Below are 24,722 nucleotides of genomic sequence, written 5' to 3'. Positions count from 1 at the left end.
ACTAAAATATTACGACAAGAATCAGTAATAACAGTAAGCTGGCAAAAATGTTATCTTTTAAAAGTAGAAAAAATGATTAGAAGATAGAAAAATGATATTCTTTTTGTTAACGCTGAAGAAATTTGTACGGATAAATTGAGATAAAATCTTTCTTTTCAGTGTCTAATATTTGATAAAATAAAACATTTGAAAATGAAATTAAAAATCTAACTTTGATCTTATCTTGGTATATGCAACACCTATACCAATTTCAATTACCTATTGCAATTATTTCAGCTTCTAGATAGTATCAGTTTCTAATTGCATAAGCATTTAGGTGACACATCTCAATTGATTTATATTTAACAAATTAAAGAGAAATGTTAGGAGAAAAAAAAAACTATCTTAATAATAAGGTTAATAATGTTTTTAAATAGGAGGGAGCTATTCGTTTAATTATACAATTTTTCGTTTGGAATACTTTTGTACGATCGGACAAACTCCCAAGGCATTGTCATTCTTAGTCAGTACGACCCTCGGAAATCTTCATTGCGAGTAGAACACGTGCGATCGAACATCGTCACGTAGCGATTGGCGAACCGTCAGCCGCTATAACATCGGAGCGGGCTGAGCGAGCTGAATATTAAGAATTGCCGAACAATTATTAGGAAGCGCGGCGGGTGATCGGTCGATAAAATTACGGCGTTTGTTAGCTGAAAAGACATTCCCGGCGTACGTGCCCGGCGTACGTTCCGATGAACGTGTACGCAACCGGTTCAATTTCGGCATTGTTTCGTGCATTGGGCGTGCATTCCTGTCGGCCCTTTCGCGCTTCCCTCGATTTTGTCTCGCTTCCGCGAACCTCGATTACGATCGAGGTATGCGCGACCCGCGAACGCCCGTGCCGCCGTGCCCGTGTCTAAATCGCGCAATCTCAAAAACCTCGACTTTGAAAGGACCTGTCGCGCCTGACCGCCCCCCCCCTATCGTTGTTAAATTTAATTTGTCTCGGTGCCCGTGTCGATCAACATAGTCGAGGAACGCGCGTAGAAGAATGATCTCCGTTATATTTATTCGCGGCAACGGAAAACGCAACGCTTAGCGCTAGGCACGCCTTGCTCCTCCTATCTACAGCGTTTCAAAATTGAATTCGCTCTTCATATCCGCTTTAAATAAAACATTCCCGGCGCGCAGGCACACCGCTAAAGCAGATGGAGGTCCGCCCATGAAAAATTCGTTTCAACTTTTTTTCTTCTAAAGTGACTTTCCTACACGCCACTTGTATATAGGTATATAGGAGGTATATAGGAGGTATAGGAGCGCGCGCCGAGTGTTTCACCGAGACTTCATTTCACCGGCCACGCCATCGGGAGTTGGTACACGTAAAAGAGCACGCGCGCGATAGATCACGGGCTTTCCCGATTCGTGTCGTTTTTACACGTATATCTACCACGCCGGCCGTGCGGGACCGACGGCGTGCCTGTTTTAAACGTGGAATGTATTTCACTCGGACCTCCTATATCGGCGGACGTGCTCTCTCTCGCTCAAGAGCTGTGCCTCGTGTTTTTCCTCTCCCGAACGGTAGTCGACGTGCAGACGATGCGATAGCAGAGCTGGACGGTCCGCCAGAAAGTAAAACGGTTCGGGGGATTGCGATATTAGAAAGTGTCTAACGTCGAGAAAAAGGAGGCGGACGTCGGCGGAAAGTGAGGATACGATCGTTGCGTGAAGAGAATCGGGCGCGATGTCCAAGTGCTGCGGCTGCATCGGCCTCTGCGCGACTATCGAGACGTATCAACCTCTAAAGACCCGTACCTACTCGTCGCGCGATATCCAAGAATCGTTGAGAAACGGCCGAGAGGTTCTGAGAAGCCCGAGGGATCGACGTAGGAAGCCTAGCGTTCGCTACGACGTCGTGAGGACTCCCGGAAATGGCAGGTGAGACCCTGGAGAACGACCCGGGAAAATTCAATTTCTATGAATAAATAATACAATGTAATATGCGAGATAAGTTTCAAATAACAAGGCAAAGAGGCGCTTTTCAAGAGTATAATTTTTTTTTTTATCAAATATGTATATGTATAATTAATTTATATGTATATTAATTAATATGTCACTCGTTATATGTCATCATATGTCAATGTCATATACATATAAATTCGGAAACAATTGCTTATATCGCGAATTATGTGCCATTATTTTTGATGAATTTACGATGCAGTTCAAAGCTGCGGTTAAATTTCTTTCCTTTTAATAAATCGATAAACAAATTTGAAATCCCCTTCTCTTTATAGAAAAATCTTATTATGAAAGTATCACCTCAGCCAGGAATTGAACCTGGATCATTTATTAGGTAGGTGACTTGTTTTTCAATCACTGAGGTATAATTTTTTTATTAGCAAAAAAAAGATTCTCGATATAATAATGAAAGATAGTAAGATAGTGAAAATGAGAATCAGCGCTGTAAATAGTGTAAACAATTGTATGTTAATCTTAATGTTTAAATTTATCAGTCTTATATCTAATCCAATTTGGCACTTTTATCACTAAACAATGGTTAAGATTAAACAAATAATTGCGCGCCGTTTACAGCGCTGATTCTCATTAGCTTTATTATTGTTCATTATCGTAATTTTTATCAAGTTTCAATCATCATTCAATGAAGAAGATTGTTAATGGAAGTTACGTCTTTCTCTGCAGTTCCGATTAATCGCGTATTATACGGCGAGTATACAATTTTGTGTATCGGGCGGGGCAAAGATAAATATTTGTGAATTATATAAAGTAAATGTTTCCGTTGAGAAATCATGCGGTGCTTGAACGGTAAACGGATCATTGAAAATTTGACGCAAGTATTCTCGAGAGCGCGCGCGCCGTAATTATCGCGCTTACAGATAGCGAAGCCGGAGCTGGAGATTTACCCGGGATTTATTTACTCGGGCCGTCTGCGTTTATTCGGCAAACAGCCGCTTCCGTATAATAAGCGGATGATCCATGAGCGACTTTACGTTTTAATGGCGTTTCGGGATGTCCCGCTCGTCCGCCGTCGAAATACACGGCGTAATCTCGTCGGCGCGGAAAACCGGGTACTTTTAATGCACGTCCTAAGACTGAGTTTAATCCCACGTAGGGAGTTGCGTGAGATAAGCGGAAATGTATAAGTCGTTGCCCTAGAAATGGTCGCCTTAAAACTCCTCCGGGATAATTGAAGTCCACTTCCTCTCGCCGCTCTCCCGTTATTATCGTATTCAACCGAGGTTCGTATATTTGGAGAATCTTGAATTTTTTACGATTTGTTATCTGTAATAACTATACGAACTATTTTTATACAATGGTATTAATATCATTCTTTTTCTTTTATTTAAGTAGAAAAAATATAGGGAACAAAAAAATTAAATTTATGTATATATAAAAATGTATTTCAAGATCTCGTTCAACGAACCACCGTCTTTTAACGTTTTAGCCTTTTATGGCTTCAACTCCGTTTATTACAAACTCCTCCATTTATTACAAACTTGTTGTTTACTTCTGCATCCTGGGCAATTTTCGGTTTTAACATGCCAGAAACGCCCAGGCGCTATCAGTCTGAAGTACAATCTCGCCTTGGCCATCGTTTTGCTTGAACCAATCGCAGGGAAACATGACCGGAATGTCGGGCCGTGAATGACACCGGCGAGAATTTTGCGAGCGTTTTCGGAACGAGAGCACGAAAGGGGCGTCGTGGACCGTGGAGGGTTGCGGCGGAGGACGTGCGGCTGGCGGAGGGCGAGAGTGCATCTCGGCGACGGCGGGAGGTGAAAGGTCACGTGACCGCGCCGGTCGGGCACGGAGGGGATGGGGGTGGGAAGAGGTGGAAGTCTCGTGATTTTTACGCTGTCGTACGGAAGTGCTGTCAGTTCCGCAGGAACTCTCGCGCGATACGGACTGTCCTTCGCGAACGACTCTTCTCCCTGCCGCGTGTGACCGATTCTCGTAATCTCGTGTTAACGTCTTTTCTTTTATAAATCACCTCTCCCTCCCCTGCTGCTTTTCCCTTTGGCTTTCGCTCGAAGCGACATATTTTTTTTTCCCTTCTCCGCTGTGCCTGTTTCTCGCGGTTGCCTCTGGCGAGTTGTCCGAGTATCGAAGTGACGTTCTTAGGTCTGAAAGTGAAGCTGGGATTACTTCATATGCATAGAATATGCACAGTGACCCAGAACTATCACGGTTCATTTACGGCCTGTATAATAATTGCTTTCACGTCGGATAATAATGACTTGAAAAGATATTATAATTATTTTAATAATGATAAATCAACGTTCTCTTCAGTTCTCTTTGCGTAAGAATCGTGCGTTAACGGTGAAATTTTTATGATACTACTTTGATACTGGGAAGCTCTAAGAATGGAAACCTCTGGCTGCGTAGAAATTGTAACAAAGAAGAAAATTATTATTTCGAATATTATAAAGTGATTTAATTATGCATTTTAATTAGCATTATTTAAAGATACGATTCGAGCGCATTGTTTTAGAATGAATGGAATCTCGTCTTCGTAATTAACGTTTCTCTTGCTGAGTTCAATCTGGCGTACAGTTTTCGCAAAAAGTTACCTTCGAGCGCGGAAATTGGATATAGCCGTCAAGACCTAACGTCACGTAACATCGCATTTGTTAAACAAAAATTTTCGCAAATTCAGAGAAAAAAATTTATTTTGCTACAAAATGTCCGCAAAGGCGAAGTTTGTGAACGAGCGATATGGAAATGGAGTTTTCTTCTTAACCATCTTCGCGTCAGAAGGGATATTTAATCGGCGAAGAAGCTTTGTTCAAGTTTCCCCTTGTCCATCCAGAGTCTAATTACCTACACGTGGCAACGTGACTTAATCTCTACCCTCCCCCCCCTCTCTCTCTCTCTCTCTCTCTCTCTCTCTCTCATCGCTATTAGCTCCCATTCCATGCAGCACAAATAATGCATCATTTCGAGCAAAATTGCCGCATCTCACGACTATAAGAACTCTGATTAATATCGTTGTATTATGCAATGCTACCTCGCTGCTAAAGATCAAAGTAATTTCACCTCCCGCTACGAAGGCCTCAAATTTAGAGTTACTAATAACTGTTGCACCGTCATTGCAAATGATGAGGTTCCACATACGTAAACTCGCAAAGCTTACCTAACGTATGCGAAATATTTAATCCGTATCGCGTACGAAAAGTTCACCGGTACGTTCCGATAAAAGATTCAATCGGGAAACGAAATATAATCGGGCTTTATCTGTTTTAATTTGATATGATCGCTCTTTCGACTCTCGGCGTTTAAAATATTCAATCGTTATCCATCGCGCAAAACTGTTCGCTAGATAGAATTGCCGGTTGTAATTTCTGCAATAATTATATGATATTCCTGGCGAATTATTGACAACTTTTGAAATAATACAATTCGGCTACACGCTTCTCCCCCCCCCCCCCCCGGTGCATGCCACGTTCATTACAAGCCGCTCGTAACGCAACCCGACGCAGTCCCGTTTGGTTTTTGCAATTTATTTATTTTAATTAGAACGATGTTTTCGCCCGCTATCGTACAAATATATTCCGTTTTAATAACGTCTAACGACCCCTTTATTTGCAATTTCGCGTATGCGTTCGTTAGACACTTTCTTTTTTTTTTTTTCTTCCTTCCTTTCTCTCCTCGTGCCCCGTTAACGAACGAACGTTATTTCACATCGCAGGCCGCGAGCCGTGTGTTCGTGCCGTGCCGTGTCGCGGGGTGAAAGTGAATAAAGTCGTGTATGACGTACACGCGTGTCTCGTGTGCACGCGCGTGCATACGCGTCGGCTCGTGTGTTCCCAGCGGGTATTGCCGGCCACGGGCGATCGCTCGATCGCAGTAAATCCCCCCCCCCTTCATTTCGCGCCGCGCAGGGACATCGATCGCACGATCGATCCGCTCCTACCTTAGTACGCTGGATACCAAATCGAGGTGAGGAATTGTCGGAATATCGAAAGAGGGGCATCCGTTTCGATATTTGGCCGAGCATTTCGCGAGATGAGCTACCGGTGTGGTCCGCTGTAATCGCCGAACGAACCAATTTCGAAGCGGCGAACGGTCCAATGTTGTACCCTCCTAAGACGCAACGATTGCAGCTCATTGGACGCGACGATTAAATTCTCGTTAATTGCGCATGAAACTTTCAGAGCGTGGTTTACTTGCAAAATTTATTCCGCGCGACTTAACAATGTGTCGTTGGCCCAGATCTTTTTCAGGAGTTTTCAAATTCAAGCCAGGCCTTTTCGCTGCCGCGATCGATGCGACACCGCCAATTAGAGATTGCGATCAGCGGCGTGTGTTTATGATCCGCTATAATTTAATTGCATTCGCGCGTGTATCGTTGAAACGTGCGAATGAATCATGCGTTACGTCACCTTGCGAGTCGACGCCGGAAATGCCACTTTTACGAAGACACGACTGTTTCTACGATTGTTTCGTTAATTTATCGATTTCGACTGCAAATGCATTTATTACACATCTCTTTGATCAAACTAATTAACGGGATGTGCGAGCGTTAAGCTTGCGTAATCGCAAATTCGAATATCACATCGTTGAATGAGAGGAATAGTTGAATATTACGATCGACAATAAATGCCATCGATTCTGGTAGATCGGAAAGGGGAATTCGACCGTCGAATTTCCATCGTATGCCGTTCAATTAGCTTGACCTCGATTTTATCGTACGATTGATAGCGCGGCAGGGATTGAAATCAGTATAAATGAGCAACCATTTGTTCGGACAACAACGGCGGGCGGCGGGTCTTATCGAGCAGCGGCGCGCTATCGCCGTTTTCAGCTGAGTCCACGCGAAATCATTTCGCGTGCTCGCCGAAAGCGGGCGAAACCGCCCGGAAACGCACGTGCGAAATTTATTTCGGTCGGCGTAATCCGCTGGCGAAGTTTCGCCGGTACGTACGTAAGGCGGTCAATTGCCCCAAATTTGTACGGGCAGACATTTTCGTAATCCGACTCGCCTTACGCGAGCGTTCCAATTTTTGCTCGTCCAGAGAACTTCTAATCTGAAAAATGAGCGACTCTGGATTCCAACGACGGATGGAATAATTACTTAAAAACTTTGATCGTAATGAGAATTAAAAAGTTCTAGACTCTAGAATTAGAGTTAACGAAAAGACGGTTAAACTTATCAGATTGCCACTCCTCTCTTCTTTTTCTGATTCAGAAATGTATTGATTATTATATTCATGCGAAATATGAAGGATTTCATTTATTTGGATGAGAATTAATACGAATCGATGCATCGGAGATATTGGTTTACGTTAATCACATTGATTGCGAATGATTACAGCAATTTCCAATATATATAACAAATTCGTCCTTGAAATAAAAAGACTCGAAGTTTTTGTAATTTTGACGATAAGAAGGAAAGGGACGCAGAAGAAAAGAAGCAGCAGCGGGGGGGGGGGGGGATGACGTGGAATGAATATCCAATGTATTTCTATCATGAAAGGAAGACCAGGGTCGAGTTTGCCTGAATGATAAATTGCAAGAAAAATTAGAGCAACCTCGCACTCGGGATCTTCTTTATTCGCGAGATTTCGAGCGCGGGGCATTCTTTCCCCGCGAATTTCCATCGTGTGCGTCGCGAATCATTAATTCATTCATTTTTCGCTTCTCATCGCGACAACTCTTTTTATAATTCGCTTCTCATCGCGACAACTCTTTTTATAATTCGCTTCGAGTCATTTTCACTTCGAGTTATTTTCGGCTTTGTACACGTACAATACCGTTATGCCGTTCATTACGAGAAATTTTCCGAGAGTTTAATCGATTCGCTGGCGGACCAGCCAGCGTTGTTTCGAATAAGTTAAAGTGGAAGCGGAAATTGTCGTAGCTCTCGATTATTCCGATTCGTCGCGAGAACCAACAAGAAATCGGGTCGCTTTGCGGTCTAATCTCGCGTGGCGCGATTTAAACAAGTTTCCTCTCCTTTCTGCGAAGATGCGTCCACAAAATGCCAACTCCACCGTTACCTGTTCCGCCCTGCTGTTTTGTGTCTCGCAAAGCGAAAAACTTGAACGCTGCGAAATTCTTTTTTCGCGCAACTAGTCGCGCTCCGGCAAAACTTAGGCAATTTTGATGCCTCCCTTTGATCTCCCTCCTTCGTCTCGGTAATATTTAATACAAAAACTTCCTCGACGAAAATACTGTTACTTTGAGGCATAATCTTTGCGAGAATAACACTGGCCAAACACTACGCTAACCTTCTCGTGCTTATTATTTTGAACGCTGACACGATGAAAACGCTTCGATATAGTTTAAATTTAAGTTTTCGTAAGCCGCATATGAAGCCTTTAACTTTCGAATCATAGATTTCTTTTACGGAATTACTCTTTTTTTTTTTTTTTGTAATTGCTAGATATTCTAACAATTAAATCTCGAATTGAATTATTCATTAAATATAGATTTTTAAGAATTAAATTGTCAAAAATTCCTAATTTTTTTAACACTAAAGACTTCTCTACTAATGATACGCTTAATTTGATTACTGGCGTCTGTGATTGAAGGAATAATCGATAGCCTCGGGACGTTCCGTGTATATTTCGCGACTTGTACGGTCGGCTGAGGATTTAGCGAGGATCTACTTATTTCCATCGTAGAGCGCAGCAATTAGTGACAATTTTCGGTAATGCGGAAAAACGAACACTTGCGAGGTAAATGCAAACCATACCGTCGCGGCGCGTGTGAATTATGAAAATTCGTGCGAGCGAATACGCTGCGGCAAGTGATTTATTAAGATAACGGATTTCTGTGAGCACCGATATGTTACTGGAGTAAATCTTTCCATCTTCGGCGTATCGTAAATTGTCCTTAATCTTCGAACTTCTTTAAAATACGAAATGCGAATGGCACGTGGCTCCTTTAAAAAGGCGCGTGGCTCGCGTAACTCTTTCGTATCGTCGATCTTTGTGCGAGAAGCGAGTTAATATCTGTACTTGTTTACTCCAAAACATTTTTCAGATTTAATAATTATCTCTCACCTCGTTCTTTTGGCGTCGTTTATTATTATTATTATTATTATTATTATTATTATTATTATTATTATTATTACTCTTTTAATCACTTTCTTTCGTATAACGCAGTTGTTAATATTATAGCGTTAATTAATTTGTTTTAACAAAAAAATAAATTAATAAGAGAAAGCATAGTTGTACATGCGGCATATAATGCATAGCGTAACAAAGCTTTGTTACGATACGAATCGTATTATGCCGTAATCTCCTTTACGCTATCGGACATTAGGGAATTATCGTGCTCGGTTATGCTCTCGATCAGGACGATACCGGGGTCCCTCATACCGCGGGAATTCCTGTGTAGCGCATCTTCGTCGTGCCTAATTTAATCACAGCTTGAGTATTTCGGGATATAGAGAGCTCGCCTACATATGTCGCCTACTATGATATATGTGCGACAATCCCCCCGATAAATTTTCCCCGCGTATCCCCGATCACATTTTTGCGGGTCCGCGACCCGCAAAAATACTGAAATTCAATTACTCCGTCCGGTTACTTTGCGATTCTTTCTATCGAATTATTCGCCTTATTCGCCTTTCTATCGGGAGCAAATGTGTGCGCAAATCCCAAACGCGATTACGCCGAAAGGACGAATTAATGTGATTGCCAAGCGCGCCTGGCATTCATTGCTGTTTAATAAAGCGCGAGTTGAAGAGCTCTCGAGAGATAATCAAATTTTTATTTAATACTTGAAGGCGGACACAATCGATAGCGACTTATCTTTCTCACCAATCTCTGCGCAATAGTCGTCGCGGTTTATTTGCATCATTGAAATTTCTCAGCCAGACGTTGTCGCGCGGCTATTCGCCAGATTACAGATTACGGCTGTCTGAATTTAACGGTCTGATCCCGTTCCTTACGATCGCCTTTAAAGCGCCGTTATCGCTTTATGTATCCGCGCTTTGTGTTATGCGCGCGATACGCGCCGGAGAAATAATATTCTTCCTGAAATATATCCTTTTTCATTGACCTACATATCCTCGGTAATGCCCGGTTATTGTAACGGTTGAATTTAAAATTACACATGCTCCCGCGGACGACTACGAAAGGACGGACATTTTTAACATGAAAATGACAAAAATACATTCGAGAAGGTATGCTTAATTCCAGTAGTTTTATTTATAGTTGTCCAGCCGTCCGAACAACTGCGACAATGTTTGATATGGGACGGTTAGTTACCTTCAACGGGCACAGAGAAGCCCGGCTAAATTGTAAAACGGACATTTATGTAACGAGGCTACTTTATGTATATATTTAGTCGATACATTTTCGCGGTGGTTAAATATGTAAATCGAATTGTTCCACCGGGTACGCAGTCACGGGCGCACCCTCCGTCTTCCCGCGGCGTTTAATTTACATCCCTCGTTTACGTTGATAAACGTAACCGGATAACACTGCGTCCTTCCTTTGGAGAAGGATCCCGAATGGAATTAACAAGAGCACGAGCGAATATTGATTTGGCCGCGATCGTAAAAATATGTTCTGGTTTTATTTTCGATCGTAAAGATGGAGAGACGTCAACGTCACGTCTTCGCCGTCTCCATCAGTTCCATCCAAATAGGATGGCGAGATAAATAGACGCATTTGGATTTACGGGGTTAATGTTACACCGCGCGGAAACCCACCATCATTCCAGAATGATGAAAATCGCGTACGGAGACGCGGAGACGCGTTTCCTTCTTGTTGGATCTCCTTGCTATTCGCTCGCCATTTTACTTCGCGTTTACGAGCCGTTTGTGGAACGCTTTTAGAACCATCATTCGTTTTAGGACCAAGCCCAGCATCCATTTTGCATTGATCGCCTGTGTGTGAGCCACGTCACGATTTTTGCGAGGCGCCTCGCAAAAAAAAAAAAGGATTCGTCGAGTCTTGATCGCTTTATCGTGATTTGGAAGGTGCGACGTGTCGGTGAAGTTACGCTGGAATATCGAACGATAGAGACAGGGATTCATTTTCTAGGCGGCTTGGACGCCTCTCCTCGTCTCCAATTCGCGAGATCGGACAGTGCGATTTTTCCGGATTTCCCTGAAAACGGAGGGATGATCGGGTTGACCGTTATTGCTGTTGAAAGACTAGCTGATCTCCTTGAAGTTTCTCAAGATAGAAAGCTCGATGGGATTCCGTCTTCTAGTCTCTAAAGAAAATCTCTCATTTCTTCCGTCTCGATATAGTAATCTTATCTCCGTAGCATAAAATTAGCTTAACAAATCACTTTTACAATTTGAAGGACATATTATATAATTCATTATCTATTTAAATCACCTGTATTTAAATAAAACTATAAATATTAATTATTACTCGAAGATTGAATAATTACGAATGCGAACATAGTTATATTCCATATCATAATGTACTATTCCAATGAATTGTAAAACAAACTGATAAGAAAAGCGTAATATAATATACGCTTTTATTAGAATAGAATAGAATTAATTTGTACTTTAGTCTTACAGTCAAGAAAGGAACTTAAATTACAAAATTAATCACTTAATTATACTCATTCTGTTACGCCTTATTATCTATCATATTACACACTATATCTATTCTTACTATATATACTCTATATATTCTTACATATTACACACTATATCTATACCTCCTTTACTTTATGTCTTTATGCTTGTAAGCATGCTTTTATTTATTAAAGATTAAAAAATAATTATCGCCAGTTACAACTACAAGTTGTTGTTTTTGCGTCGCGAAAATAATGTACGTTGACGTCGTCGTTTCAAGTCAAATAGAAGTGACGGCTGATCGTCGCATCGATGTCTTCAGGCGACAAGCTTACAATAGGTATTAACTTAAAGGTCGCTGCGGAAGTTATCGAACGACGATCGCGCTTTGTGCCACGACTGGAAATGTCCACGTTCATTTCCTCCGAGCTGATTACAGACCGCTTCGGCGGGAGGACTTCCGTTCTAGCCGGTGTCCTACGTACGTACATTCCGGCTCGTCTGTCCCCGGGGTAACTTTATCTCACTCGTAACGATCGTTCCAAACTAGTACGCGCGGCCAAACAACGACGGATATGCGGCCGGGCATATCGGCGCAGGGGATTAATGAAACCGGCTGCGTTTGTCGGCGGCGTCGTTATTAACTGCGGTGTATGTCGTTGGCAAACGAAGCCCGTACACCCCTGCCACGCGGATCGAATGATGATAATTAATCGCTAAAACGCGATTAATTTTCATTACGAGCCGCGTCGAGTAGCGATTACGCGCCGCAAAAAAATCGGTCGTTCTTTAATTAAGGAACGTGGGACAAAAATTGGCTGATAGTTTGTTCAGCCGTTCCTCAAATAAACGAATAATTTCTTGTGTTTGTTATTGCGAGTTAAAGTGAAATTGGCTTGTAATTTTACAAATGTTAATTATCTGAAAGATTTGTGCCATAACTTTATACAAAAATTAATTATTAATGGCAATGCTTGAAGGAAGATTCATTCGTTCATTGACTCAATGACTCATTCTTCACATAATGATTCAGTCGGAAAACGAAATTTAATCAAGTGTCAAATTCTCCGACGTTGGATTGAAAATCGAATATTAACGGACGTGTAATCACGTGTCTAAAATATCATTTATATATTAAAAAGTATAATGCAAATATGAAATATTTGCAAAACAAATTTACGTAGTTACATTATTCAAATGTAATTCATATTATATCAGACACTATCTATAGCCTTGGAGGATGATTCGTTTATGCATTTTTATTTGCAGTGTTGCAGTAATAACATTATTCACGGCCTCGCGATATGTTATCGGGAGCGTTTGCATACTCCATAATTTTTTTTACGACGACATAATCTACGATATAGCAATATCCTACATCCCCATGTCTTTTTTATGGACCGCGAAATTACAAAAGACCGGTATGGCGTATGTCGTGCGCAATCGCTCGAAATCGCCTCGCGGGGAAACAATAATCAGTGAAACATGCGTTCGAACGTTCTAATTTCCATTCTTCTCGTACTGGGAATCGTTTTATCCTTTTGGCATTTTCCCGGCGATGCAGCTCTGTCACATCTGAGAAGCCGACGAGAAGCTGGGAGCGTTATATACATCGTAACGCATCGGCCCAAAAAGTCCAAACATCGTGTTATCATGATCACGCGGAAACCGGCGAAAGTGACCGACATCTACTTAAAACGTTGAAAAGGAATCCCGGAGGATCGGCAAACCATCTCGCACTGAATATCGCCCGCTACGAAAAAATTCATCGAACGTCATAAATCGAGCACCGAAGAAATTGAGAAGAATCCATCGAGTTCTCGAGAGGGGATCGAAGCATCTCGTACATTGGAGCTGTAATAGAATGGTGATACGTTCACAATGAAAGATGAAAATATAAAGTGTCGTATAAAATTCTCTGACCGATTTTTATATATATGTATATAATATATATTCCCCGATTAGGAAGTATCATGCATATATTGCATTGCATCAACGATGAAATTTTCTAACTTTCGAAATCGTTTAGTATCTAGTAGTTTCCAATTTATACAATTGTATTAAAATGTATTTGAATACAACAGCGTGTTTTGGCTAAAAAGGCTTTAAAATTCGCTAAAAATTAGATTTTAAAAACGCTTTTTTAAATTAAATTTCATTGAAAAATGTTAAAACACAATCATCACTTTTTTTTAATTCATATAAATATATTGCCATATAAATATTTATTATTATAATAAGTGAGATACGCCATATAAGTATTTTGCTCGTTGAACTGAATTTTACTCTCCGTCTAATACTTTTACTTTAGATATTGTTACGACGACTCGCGAGTCGCATTCTCGAAGAAGGCACCAAGAGTGATCGCAGAAAATTGTAGACCGGTATAATGTGCACTCGCGTTGGGTAGAGGCAACGTCTTACCTTGACCGAACACTTCCGGTTTTCCCCACACTCCCCTCAGTTGCATAAGCAACTGCTCTCTCGCGACTGCATTCGCGCGCATTTCTCTCTCGCGGCTACGCAAACACCGTGCACGCAAAATGTCTTTACCAGTCTCGCTCGCATTAAGGGAAATCGAGGTAATTCGCGCCTAAGAAAGTGAGACTTTGCACGGCGTTATTGCGATCGTAAATCTATAGCACGCGAGCAATTGAAACAATATGAAACAATAATCTCGCACTCTTGACTGAGATTGATCGTTGGTAGATCGATCGTAAAATTGGTGTTTACACGTGGAATTTCTTTATGGCATTTAATTCCTACATTTTTAATGTTCTGATTTGAATGTTCTAATGATTTCTAATGATCAAACAATGCTACTTGATTTTATTATTTTAAATATATCGATTAATATTAATTATGAACGGTTTCCTATTTTATATCTCATATTCTAATTGCAAGAGAGGAATATATAATTTTTTAAATAAAATTCTAGCGATTGTTGTCAATTAGTAGACGCGTGTAGACGAGAAATTCGTCATGTTATCATTTCTGGAGAAACGTCATTCCCATCATATGGGAATTTTGTTTTGTACCGCGGACGATTGTCTTGCTCGTGGATAAATCGATCGCAGCTTAAAGGGCTTCAGAATAATAACCGATTCAGATATGACACGTAATTTTCCATTGCGTTGCGCATCAGGATGCACGATGCTTACATCTAGCAGATGGAATAAATGGAAAAGATAGAAAAGGATCGAAACGGATCAATTCGTAGAAGAGACGTACGTACTTCTGGCCGGATATTTATTCATTTCCGGCCATCTTGGTTCGTCTCCTCTTTCATGATGGTAATTAAATTTGGCCAATCACTCCGGATGGTTATCGGGAATTCATTAATCGACTTGCCTCTCGTAAACTACATATCACGATTGTAAAGTTTACAATCGCGGAATGTCCGCCACAAATAAGTTGATATCAGAATCGTACGCTTCCCGGTGGAAACTATAATAAATATTTCTCTCTGTTTCTTTGTTCATTCAATTTGTATGAGAACCGACTTGTCTTCGCATTCGTTTAAGTTTTATTATATGTTTGCATATTTATCTTCAGAAATGCATACTCGTCTTCTTACTCGTAGATATTTCTATTAACTTTCATATTGTGCTTGAAGATATTCCATATATTATATATACATATGATTATATGACAATTATTCAAATTATTCAATCAATTTCAAAAAAGTTTTCAGAAGACTTTAATAAAACATGAAAAGTACATAAAAATACATAACATTTAAACATTTTCTAAAATTTTATGTAAATTTTAAGTTAGTTTTATTTTAAATAAATTTTTAATAAACTTTAAAGAAATGTTAAGATAAAGTCTAAATCTCGGAGAAGATTTAAATAAATTTGCTTACATTTGTTTCCATATCTCTCTCTCTCTCTCTCTCTCTCTCTCTCTCTCTCTCTCTCTCTCTCTCTCTCTCTCTCTCTCTTACTCTCTTACTATCAAGTTTCTTGTATTTTATGTTTAATGTTATGTAAATTTAATTTATGTAAATTTAATGTTTATGGATTTTATCGTGATTTTTCTTCGGCAATTTTAGCGATATATTTTCGTCTGAACGATCGTCTGAACGATCCTCGCGGTAACAATAAACGGAAGATACACGTCGACACGCGGAATCCGTGGCACGCGAACGTATATATGGCGCTGCCAATCCCGTCACAGGCAACGTTGACTAAAGTTCGGCAATCTTGCGGCGAAGTCGGAACAACCATGCGTCGCATACCGACTCGGAATTCGCGGTGCCCCCCGGGCGGGAGACGCGGCCCGAATCTCCCGGCGGGATTCCGCGAGAGTTTCGAGTGTCCCGAGACGTCATTTATGAATGCCACTCGAAACTTTAATCGTTTCGTCCGCGGAGAAATTTACGTGTTTCCCGTGCGTAACCGTGCGCTGATGCTGCAAACGCGCTCGAGGGAAACCGTTGCGGCGCGACGCAAGACGACTCATGCTGGAGACGTGGGTGACGCACAGATACCGTCAAAATTTTCTCGCACTTTAGGGATGCCTTTAGCGATGCTACTGTCGCTCGTCACTTCTGGTAAATTGAAAGCCTGAGAGGAATTTTAAAATATCGAGAAATAATCCCATTGCTTTATCGTGTAAAATGGATTTTTCCACAGCTGCGGATCTATATATTCGCATGAATCGAGCCACGTTATTACGAGAGATAAAATGATCCGTAATTGTTGATGAGGGATTCGGGAGCTCACGCACGTTCGAGAGAACAGCCACTGTCGTCTAATCACTGTCGATCGAAAAATAACACGGTACGGAGAGTCGAGAATCGGCTGCGAAAATAATGGTACTAATCGCCCCGCCTAATCCGATGCTAATGTACGGCGTGGAGCGCCGCCAAGAAATCTGCAAGTCGTAGCAGGTCATTTCTAAAGGATCCCTTAGTCCTCTAACTCGGAACGAGCAAAATCTCTTCGGCAGTTACACAACCCCGGAATCCTGTCTGTAAACTTTGTTTTCTTCGTTCCTTCGTTCCCACCTGACGTCTGACGTTCGAGGGAACGAAGAAAATGGATGTTTGTAACGATACGTAAATGCGTTTCGAACGTTTCAACCGCGGCCTTCGTTTACGTGTTTGCTTTGCATGCAATCTCCCTAAAGTTCCTTGCGATTCGAGATGACTACGCGAAACTCGAGCTAGTTAATTTATATATCCGAATTGCCATATTAATCACATCGCTCAGGATATTCGTCTAGCTAGTCAAAATGGGTTAAACAAACAATTAAAGCAGAATTATGCACAATTTACCGGTAAAAGGATAATTTGAAATAAACCAAATTTTTTGGAGAAAATTAATCTAACAAATAAATAAATCGAGTTCTTTAAATAATTTTAGATAGCAAACACAGTTTCAGAAAGGAAATAAAAGTGCAAAACGATGAATGAGGGTAATATGTAAAAAAATGCATGGGATTTCACGAGCTTAGTAATACTAAAAAGTTTATACGCTTGAATGTAGAGAATGTACATTCTATTCTGTATTGTTATATCGCTGGAGAATTAGAGAATTTAATATGTTAATACATTAGAGAATTTAATACATTAATAGTCACGCATATAACTTTCCAAAAACATATCTGATAAACTTTTTCTGCTTAAAGTTATGAATATTAGCTTAATAACAATGGCTGAACATTCCTTTTTTTCATATGATTATTGCCACTGAAAGAGAATGTTCAATAATGTGTTCAATAATATGTTTTATCTCATTTTACGAAATTGTTCATTCAATTGTTGCTTTATTCGTAAAAAACACATTTAGACGGGATACATAGTTTTCAATTTAATTGATATAAAAGTGCTATTAATAAATTTTGTATTTTTGCTATAAATCTCCATTCTATAAATTTTTCTAAAGATATCCAATATTAATATAGATTCTTAGTTGAAAATGTATACAACATTTCTATAAACAAATAATAAATAAATAGAAATAAATAAAAATGCTTTGAAAATGTCTATTTTAACAAATTATATGAATTAGGCATATTCCCCATTTATATAGATGACAAACTGGGATATTGTGAGGGGTCATTTACAAAAAATAACGTTATTTTATTTAATAATAAGAAGGGTCAGGTTGTTGTCATCTAGTTGATAACGTTGCGATAATGTTGCGATATGATATCATTATTTCTTGTGGTCTCATCGAATGGACACAGTATTATATTTATATTTTCTTGTGCCACTGAAGATCACTCAAACTTGAATCGAAACGTTTGGTATTTTGTAATAAAAAGTTGTGAGTTTTTGTAATAAAAAGTGTTAACTGCGCATCATTTACAGCTACTTCTTATTTGCCCTATTTTTTCTTAAATATTAAATAATGATTGTCGTAAAAAGATAAAACATAAAAAGCAAATGAGAACTGAGCGCTGAAATAAGTGTATAAGTTTAGCTGTTACAATCGAAATTTATCTAAAATTATCAAAAAAGAAAAACACAAGAACGTTTAGAGGTTTTGCCTCGATGTTCGAGCTATTATCAAAATTAATATAAAAATCATGTAAATACCAGTAAGTAGACAATAAAATTCGTATGAGATGTCATTGCATTTACAATACTCAATAATATAGGAAATAAGAAAGATAAGATTATTGAAATAAGGCTAACTTTAGACATAATTAAACAAAAATAACCTATTATTTTTATTATGCGTAGATCAGATATAATTATTTATTTTCTTCGCGGGAAAAATAGTGTCATTGGTTATATTAAACTCTGTAAAATATTATAGTTTAAAATTAATTTAAAATTAGTGTTATGTATTAATATTGTATAGTCGTAAGCAGGACATCACGCGCATGTCGCGAACTACTTGCGACTTAAAATTGGAGCAATTTGCGCGGTGTTTCCGTGGCGAACAGAGATTGGATCAGGGCGATCCCACGGTGTGGGAAGCGATATCGGCAGCCGGATTTGGGGATGTCGATCACAGTTGAACTATGAACGTGATAGCACGACTGTTGAGCTCGGTTGAGAATCTCTAGCCTAGGGAGACGAACGTTAGAAGTGATGATATAATATTGGTGTTCACTACTTATAGTCAGATCTAAGAGATCTAACAATTAATTTTAATCGAATTCTGATAATTTAAATTTCGGAATTTCTCAATCATTCATGTTTTCATGGACTTTGGAAACTAAATTATTGTTCTCGTCTTAATCTAATCTTAGCTTTTTTCAAACTAAAATTAGATTATAGATATAGATATAGATTATAGCGCAGCTATAAAATTTGCTTATTTTGCCAAAGCGGTGTGTTAGCGACATAATAGTGACATAAGACATGAATCCAGCGAAATACGCTTCTACTAACGAGGTACAAAAACGCGGTACATTAATCGCAATAAATGTTACTGGAAACGACTTGAAAAATATCTCTGGGATATGTATGGATATCGGTTGCGGTTCCGGAGATATAACAAATGATATTCTCTTATCAGCTCTTCATCCAAATGCGATAGTAATTGGTAAGAAGTAATAAATTTTAATATTAATAATATAAATTTGTTTATATACAACAGAAATATAAATTATATAAATTGGCGCAATATAAATTTGTTTTCGATTCTATGATTCTATTTTATGAAGGTATAGATATTTCGAAAACCATGATAGATTACGCAAAGAAAATGTATGATAACAACAAACGTCTCCAATTCGAAACGTTGGATATTGAAACGAAAAATCTGCCTGAAAAATATATTTCCAAGTTTGATTTTATATCTTCATTTCATGTTTTGCATTGGTGCAGCGAAATTAGGTAAAGAAAATCTTCTCTCATCAGATGCAATGTCATGTATTTTTAATTTAGTTATAGTATTTTTAATTTATTTTTAATTAATTTTTAATAAAGTATTGTAAACACTTTCACATAATAAATCTAAGCGATTTTGTATATTTGTATATATATGTATATATATATATATATATATATATATATATATATATATATATATATATATACACATATCCATAGAACATATTTACAATATTTTGAAATGTATTTATTTAATAACTTTTTTATGTAATGCTTTATGCTTCATTTTGTAAAGAATACCTTATGCTTATTTAATATTTTATTAAAACAGTTATATTAATTTTCTTGTTTGGAAAAATATCGTAATAAATATTTCATAATTTGATGGCATTCTTTTTTTTAATATAACAGAACGGCGTTCGAGAATATATATCGCATGCTTCAACCTGGTGGAGTTATGCTTGTGATCTTTCCAGCATTTCACAATACAACATTTGAAATTTTTAAAATTATGGCGAAAAATATCCGTTTCGCATCTTATATGCAAGTTAATATTATTTAGTATTTCTTTTAGTTGAAACTCTTAAACAGATTTTAATCAGATATTTTGATATTTCAACAGAATGCAACGAATTTTATCTCACCGTTTTGTAATATAGTCCTACCGATTGAAAAGTTAAAAGACATACTTCAAAGTATCGGATTTCATATATATCATTGCAGTTTACAAGATATAAATATTGCTGACATAGATAAAGACACATTTTTAAGTAAGTTACTTAACTGAATAAGCTATTTAACTAAAACTTTACATTTATATATTAACTAATAATACGTAAAATAATAAAAAATAAGTTTTTATACTTGATTGTCGTATAACGCAAATTTTGCAATTTTCCTATTTTTTATTTGTAATTATTATTATTATTTTGTGTTATAATTATACAACTATTCATAATAATTTTTTACATTAATTATGATTATATTTATTATTATACAGTTATACTTACTTATGATCAATTAATGTACATTGACACATTTATATTATTATTTTTTATTTTAGATTCAGTGCTATCCATTTCCTCATTTTTAGATGCGATGCCTCCTAATCTAAGGGAAGAGTTCAAAATTGACTACATACGTGAATATAAACAATATAAAACTAATTTACATAGTAATGAACAATATGATAACGAAAAAGATTCATCAATAGATTTACACAAATTCTTGTTAGCTTATGCCCGAAAGGATATTTAATAAATATATTCTGTCTTACATTATCTATATATGTAAGAATACATATTATATTATATTCTTTTGTATATTTATTATGATATATATTATGTTACATCATATATAAAAGTTACGAATTTTGGTAAATAAAAACATATCTATCTCTTTTTGCTTAATTATGAATTATTTGATTTATAAAAATGATTGATGATTTCTTTCTTCCTCAGGGAGGAAATAGGATGTATTGATTCTACAAAATCAATATGTGATAGATTTAGGACTATTCAATAGTAGTATTTTTCGTAATTAGAAAAAATTCGCAAAGTTAAGAATAATACTACAATATTTTTTGATAAATTGGAAAGGCGGAAACTAAATAAGTAGACTTAATAAGTAGCATTCCTTGATACTCGAAAAGATTTCTTTAAAAATCTTTTCATTACATAAAAATAAATTTTCTCATTGAAATTTCTTATTCTTATGAACTCTTGCTATGAACTCTCTAAGATATTCTAAAATTTTCGTATGAAAATTTCATGGCTAAAAATATATATAATATTTTATATGTACATAATATTTGTTAAAAATATATATAATATTTTATATATACATAATATTTGTAACCAAATATTAAATATTAACAAGAGTTCTTAATAATTATTATTATACAAAGTTGTCATCCAGTTGATTGACGTTGCGATATGATATCATTATTTTTTGTGGTTGAGCTCATCGAATGGACACAGTGTTACATTTATACTTTCTTGTAATAAAAAGTGTTAACTGCGCATCGTTTACAGCGCTGCTTCTTATTTGCCCTATTTTTTCTTAAATATTAAATAATGATTGCCGTAAAAAAATAAAAATACATAAAAAGCAAATGAGAGCTGAGCGCTGAAATAAGTGCTTAAGTTTAGCTGTTATTTACAGTTACATTGAAATTTATCTAAAATTATGAAAAAAGAAAAGCACAAGAACGTTTAGAGGTTTTGCCTCATGTTCGAGCTATTATCAAAATCAATATAAAAATCATGTAAATATCATTAAGTGACAATAAAATTCGTATGAAATGTCACTGCATTTGCAATACTCAGTAATACAGGAAATAAGAAAACAAGAAAAATAAGATTATTGAAATAAGGCTAACTTTAGACATAATTAAACAAATAAAAGTAAGCTATTACTTTTATTGTGCGTGGTTATATTAATTTTCTTGTTTGGAAAAATATCGTAATAAATATTTCATAATTTGATGGCATTCTTTTTTTAAATATAACAGAACGGCGTTCGAGAATATGTATCGCATGCTTCAACCTGGTGGATTTATGCTTGTGATCTTTCCAGCATTTCACAATACATTTGAAGTTTTTAAAATTATGGCGAAGGATATCCGTTTCGCACCTTATATGCAAGTTAATATCATTCATATATCTTTTAGTTGAAACTCTTAAACAGATATTGATCATTTTGATATTTCAACAGAATACGAATTTTATCTCACCGTTTTATAATGTAGTCCAACCTAGTGAGGAGCTAAAAAACATACTTCAAAATATCGGATTTCGCGTATACTATTGCAGTTTTCAAGAAATAGATATTTCTGACGTAGATAGAGACACATTTTTAAGTAAGTTGTTTAACTGACTAAACTATTTAACTAAAGCTGAGTAAATTATTTAACTAAAAATTTATTTGTTTTATGTATTAATTAATACATAAAAATAAATTATTATGCTTGCATGATGTCATATAACACAAATTTTTCATCTTATTTTTATTTGTAATTATAATTATGTGTTATAACTGTACAAGCATAATAATGTTCTATATTAATTATGATTTATTATTATTCACATTAATATACATTAATACAGTTATACTTATGATTAATTTGTGTCCATTGATTTATATGAAAATTTTTTGTAGCTTCGGTGCTGTCCATTTCCTCATGTTTTGAATTCCTCTCTTAGATGCGATGCCATCTAAGAGAGGAATTCAAAACTAACTATATACGTGAATATAAAAAATACAAAACTAAATTATATAGTAATGAATAATATGGTAACGAAAAAGATTTATCTGTAGATTTATTTAAATTATTGTTAATCTATGCATAAAAAGATATTTAACAATTTATATATATTGTGATATATTGTATTACATAAGATACAGAGTATCTTATATTCTGTTACATATTATGATACTCATATAACACACACACACACACACACACACACACACACGCGCGCGCGCGCGCGCGCACACACACACACACGCACGCACGCACGCACACACACACACACACACACACACACACACACAATATATATATATATATATATATATTAATATTAATATATTATTAATATATTAATATATTATTAATATATTAATATTAAATGTATATATTTTTGTAATAAAAGTTATGAACTTTGAAAACAAAATTTTCTTTAATTAATTTATTTTAGATAAAAAGTTTGATTGTTAAAAAGTATTTAATTTTCAAATTTATCAATTTTCTTTTCATCTACAATTGCAAGCTGAATAGATAAATAACGTTAACGTTAATTAAATTTTACTGAAAAAATTGATATCTCACAAAAAAGTAAATGTTACTCATAAAAAAAAAACGAATAACAAATATACAATAGAAAAAATTGTGGATAAAACGATAATAAACGTTTGAAATATAGTATCTATATATAGTATATCTATCTATATATAGAAATATCTATATATATTTTAATATGCAAACATTGATTGCATTTAAATATATATTTTATATTGAACGAATATTGAACAAATTTAATTATCGAGATCGGAAATGAAATTTTATTCTTTTTGGTATGAGAAACAATTAATGCTGCTATTACATGGATATACTAACCCATTATGAACACATACTGATTTTATAAATTTAAACACATACATATACAAACCCAATTTATAAAAATAATATTCTTATAAAGTATACAATCATATTAAATATTATAATGGCTTTTGTTTAACAAAAATATAATATAAAGCACTTTTATATTATAAATATTTTATTATTTATTGAAAATAATGAAAAGCTATCGAATTTTGAAAGTATTTTGATTCTTTAAATTTTTTTAGTATGACGAGAGAAAAAGGAATATATTTGCTATTACAAGACTAGTATTAGTTTAAATAAATAACGTGCCATATCTGAATGTTTTCCTATTTGTGTCGTGCCATTGGTCCTCTTATCATCAATCTTGTCATCAATCACAAGAATCACAAGATGAAATAAGAGATGCTGGATGTGTAGCATCGAAAAGAGGGATTCGTAGTATCGTGGAAGTTGTAAATATTGCGAGTTGTAAAACGCGACGCGATAAATAGCTTACAGAAATGGTAACATACGCAGGAAGAGCGCGAGTTCTTTCATAAGTAATCGATTTGGTAATTAAATTGTTTAAAATAAAACAAAACTGATGTCGATATATGACGAATTCAAGAAATATAAAAATATAAATTATTGCGATGCGCGTAACAAGTTTCTTAAATAAACTACTCTGTGCTTGTCTTGAAGAAAGATTTTTCAAAATAATTATAGCAAACCGATCTTTTAAGAAATTGTTAAAAGATCTACTTTCGCGTCGGCATCTTGGTAGGAGAGTTCGTGTTCGGGAGCAATTGTAACTGTCGGCTGGCGAGTAGTTTTTTTTTTAGGCGAGATAGAGAGGGATCGTCGAGGTTTCGCTTCCTCTCGGGAGATGATGCGACTCTTGAATGGTAAAACGAGCGTACGAGCGCGACAGGGACGACAGGGACGACAGGGATGGAGGCGAGTCTTGGATTACAATGCATTTATTCGCGTATGTGGAACTCCTGTACGCTCGACGGAAGGAGAAGCCTCGTATTTCCGTGCCAGCGGACGAGGACGCGAGAGATCTATCTGGATCTCTTGATCGCGATACGAATTTTACCGAGCGTGAGACGCGAGTCTTTCGTACGCGAGGGCGACGACGAGAAAAAGAAATCTGCTCCCGTCTGCGATGCGGCCAATAGCTCTCTGGAATCTTCGCGAATAGAATATGATCTCGGTCTGTGTGTATATGTGTGCGCGTCCCGGGACTCTTCTCTCTCGGTATATATATATATATATATATATATATATATATATATATATATATATAAAATTGTCATGTCCAAATGCAGCTGTGCAATTTCGCACCA

The 24,722-nt window shown here is 36.7% G+C and overlaps 3 protein-coding genes across 9 annotated transcripts in view; all 3 read left to right on the top strand.

The window, feature by feature from the left end:
* Positions 1-1,694: 1,694 nt before the first annotated feature.
* Positions 1,695-24,722, top strand: part of LOC105423105 (uncharacterized) — a 128,730-nt gene continuing 105,702 nt past the window's right edge. For 2 of the 7 annotated variants that reach the window (XM_089070398.1, XM_089070405.1), the window contains exon 1: positions 1,709-1,917. In XM_089070398.1, the coding sequence (XP_088926524.1) occupies positions 1,724-1,917 (194 nt within the window). In that variant the 5' untranslated portion in view covers positions 1,709-1,723. Of the gene's footprint in view, positions 1,918-5,479; positions 5,938-24,722 lie in introns of those variants that run through there. The other 5 variants (XR_016137876.1, XM_089070397.1, XM_011632746.3 and 2 more) reach the window with 5 other exon arrangements.
* LOC148937919 (juvenile hormone acid O-methyltransferase-like) lies at positions 13,196-20,695 on the top strand. Its single transcript, XM_089070462.1, has 5 exons — positions 13,196-18,996; positions 19,118-19,289; positions 19,698-19,833; positions 19,909-20,056; positions 20,350-20,695. Exons 1-5 carry the CDS (start codon positions 18,813-18,815, stop codon positions 20,541-20,543), a joined length of 834 nt encoding a protein of 277 aa, XP_088926588.1. The 5' UTR covers positions 13,196-18,812; the 3' UTR covers positions 20,544-20,695.
* On the top strand, positions 21,776-22,860 carry LOC148937918 (juvenile hormone acid O-methyltransferase-like; the record flags this gene model as incomplete). Its single annotated transcript, XM_089070542.1, has 2 exons — positions 21,776-21,931; positions 22,002-22,860. Coding segments are annotated over 2 exons (318 nt in total), but the record flags the coding sequence as incomplete, so codon positions are not given.

Source organism: Pogonomyrmex barbatus, unplaced genomic scaffold (genome assembly GCF_055798465.1).
Source record: "Pogonomyrmex barbatus isolate J1 unplaced genomic scaffold, ASM5579846v1 scaffold10, whole genome shotgun sequence".
Taxonomy (NCBI): domain Eukaryota; kingdom Metazoa; phylum Arthropoda; class Insecta; order Hymenoptera; family Formicidae; genus Pogonomyrmex; species Pogonomyrmex barbatus.
Note: the sequence above shows the minus strand (reverse complement) of the source record. Positions and strands in the feature narration are given on the sequence as shown.

Coding starts and splice junctions, on each gene's coding strand:
- LOC148937919 (XM_089070462.1), top strand. CDS start 18,813: ATGAATCCAGCGAAATACGCTTCTACTAACGAGGTACAAAAACGCGGT. Junction 18,997..19,117: donor TCCAAATGCGATAGTAATTG/GTAAGAAGTAAT, acceptor TATTTTATGAAG/GTATAGATATTTCGAAAACC. Junction 19,290..19,697: donor CATTGGTGCAGCGAAATTAG/GTAAAGAAAATC, acceptor TTAATATAACAG/AACGGCGTTCGAGAATATAT.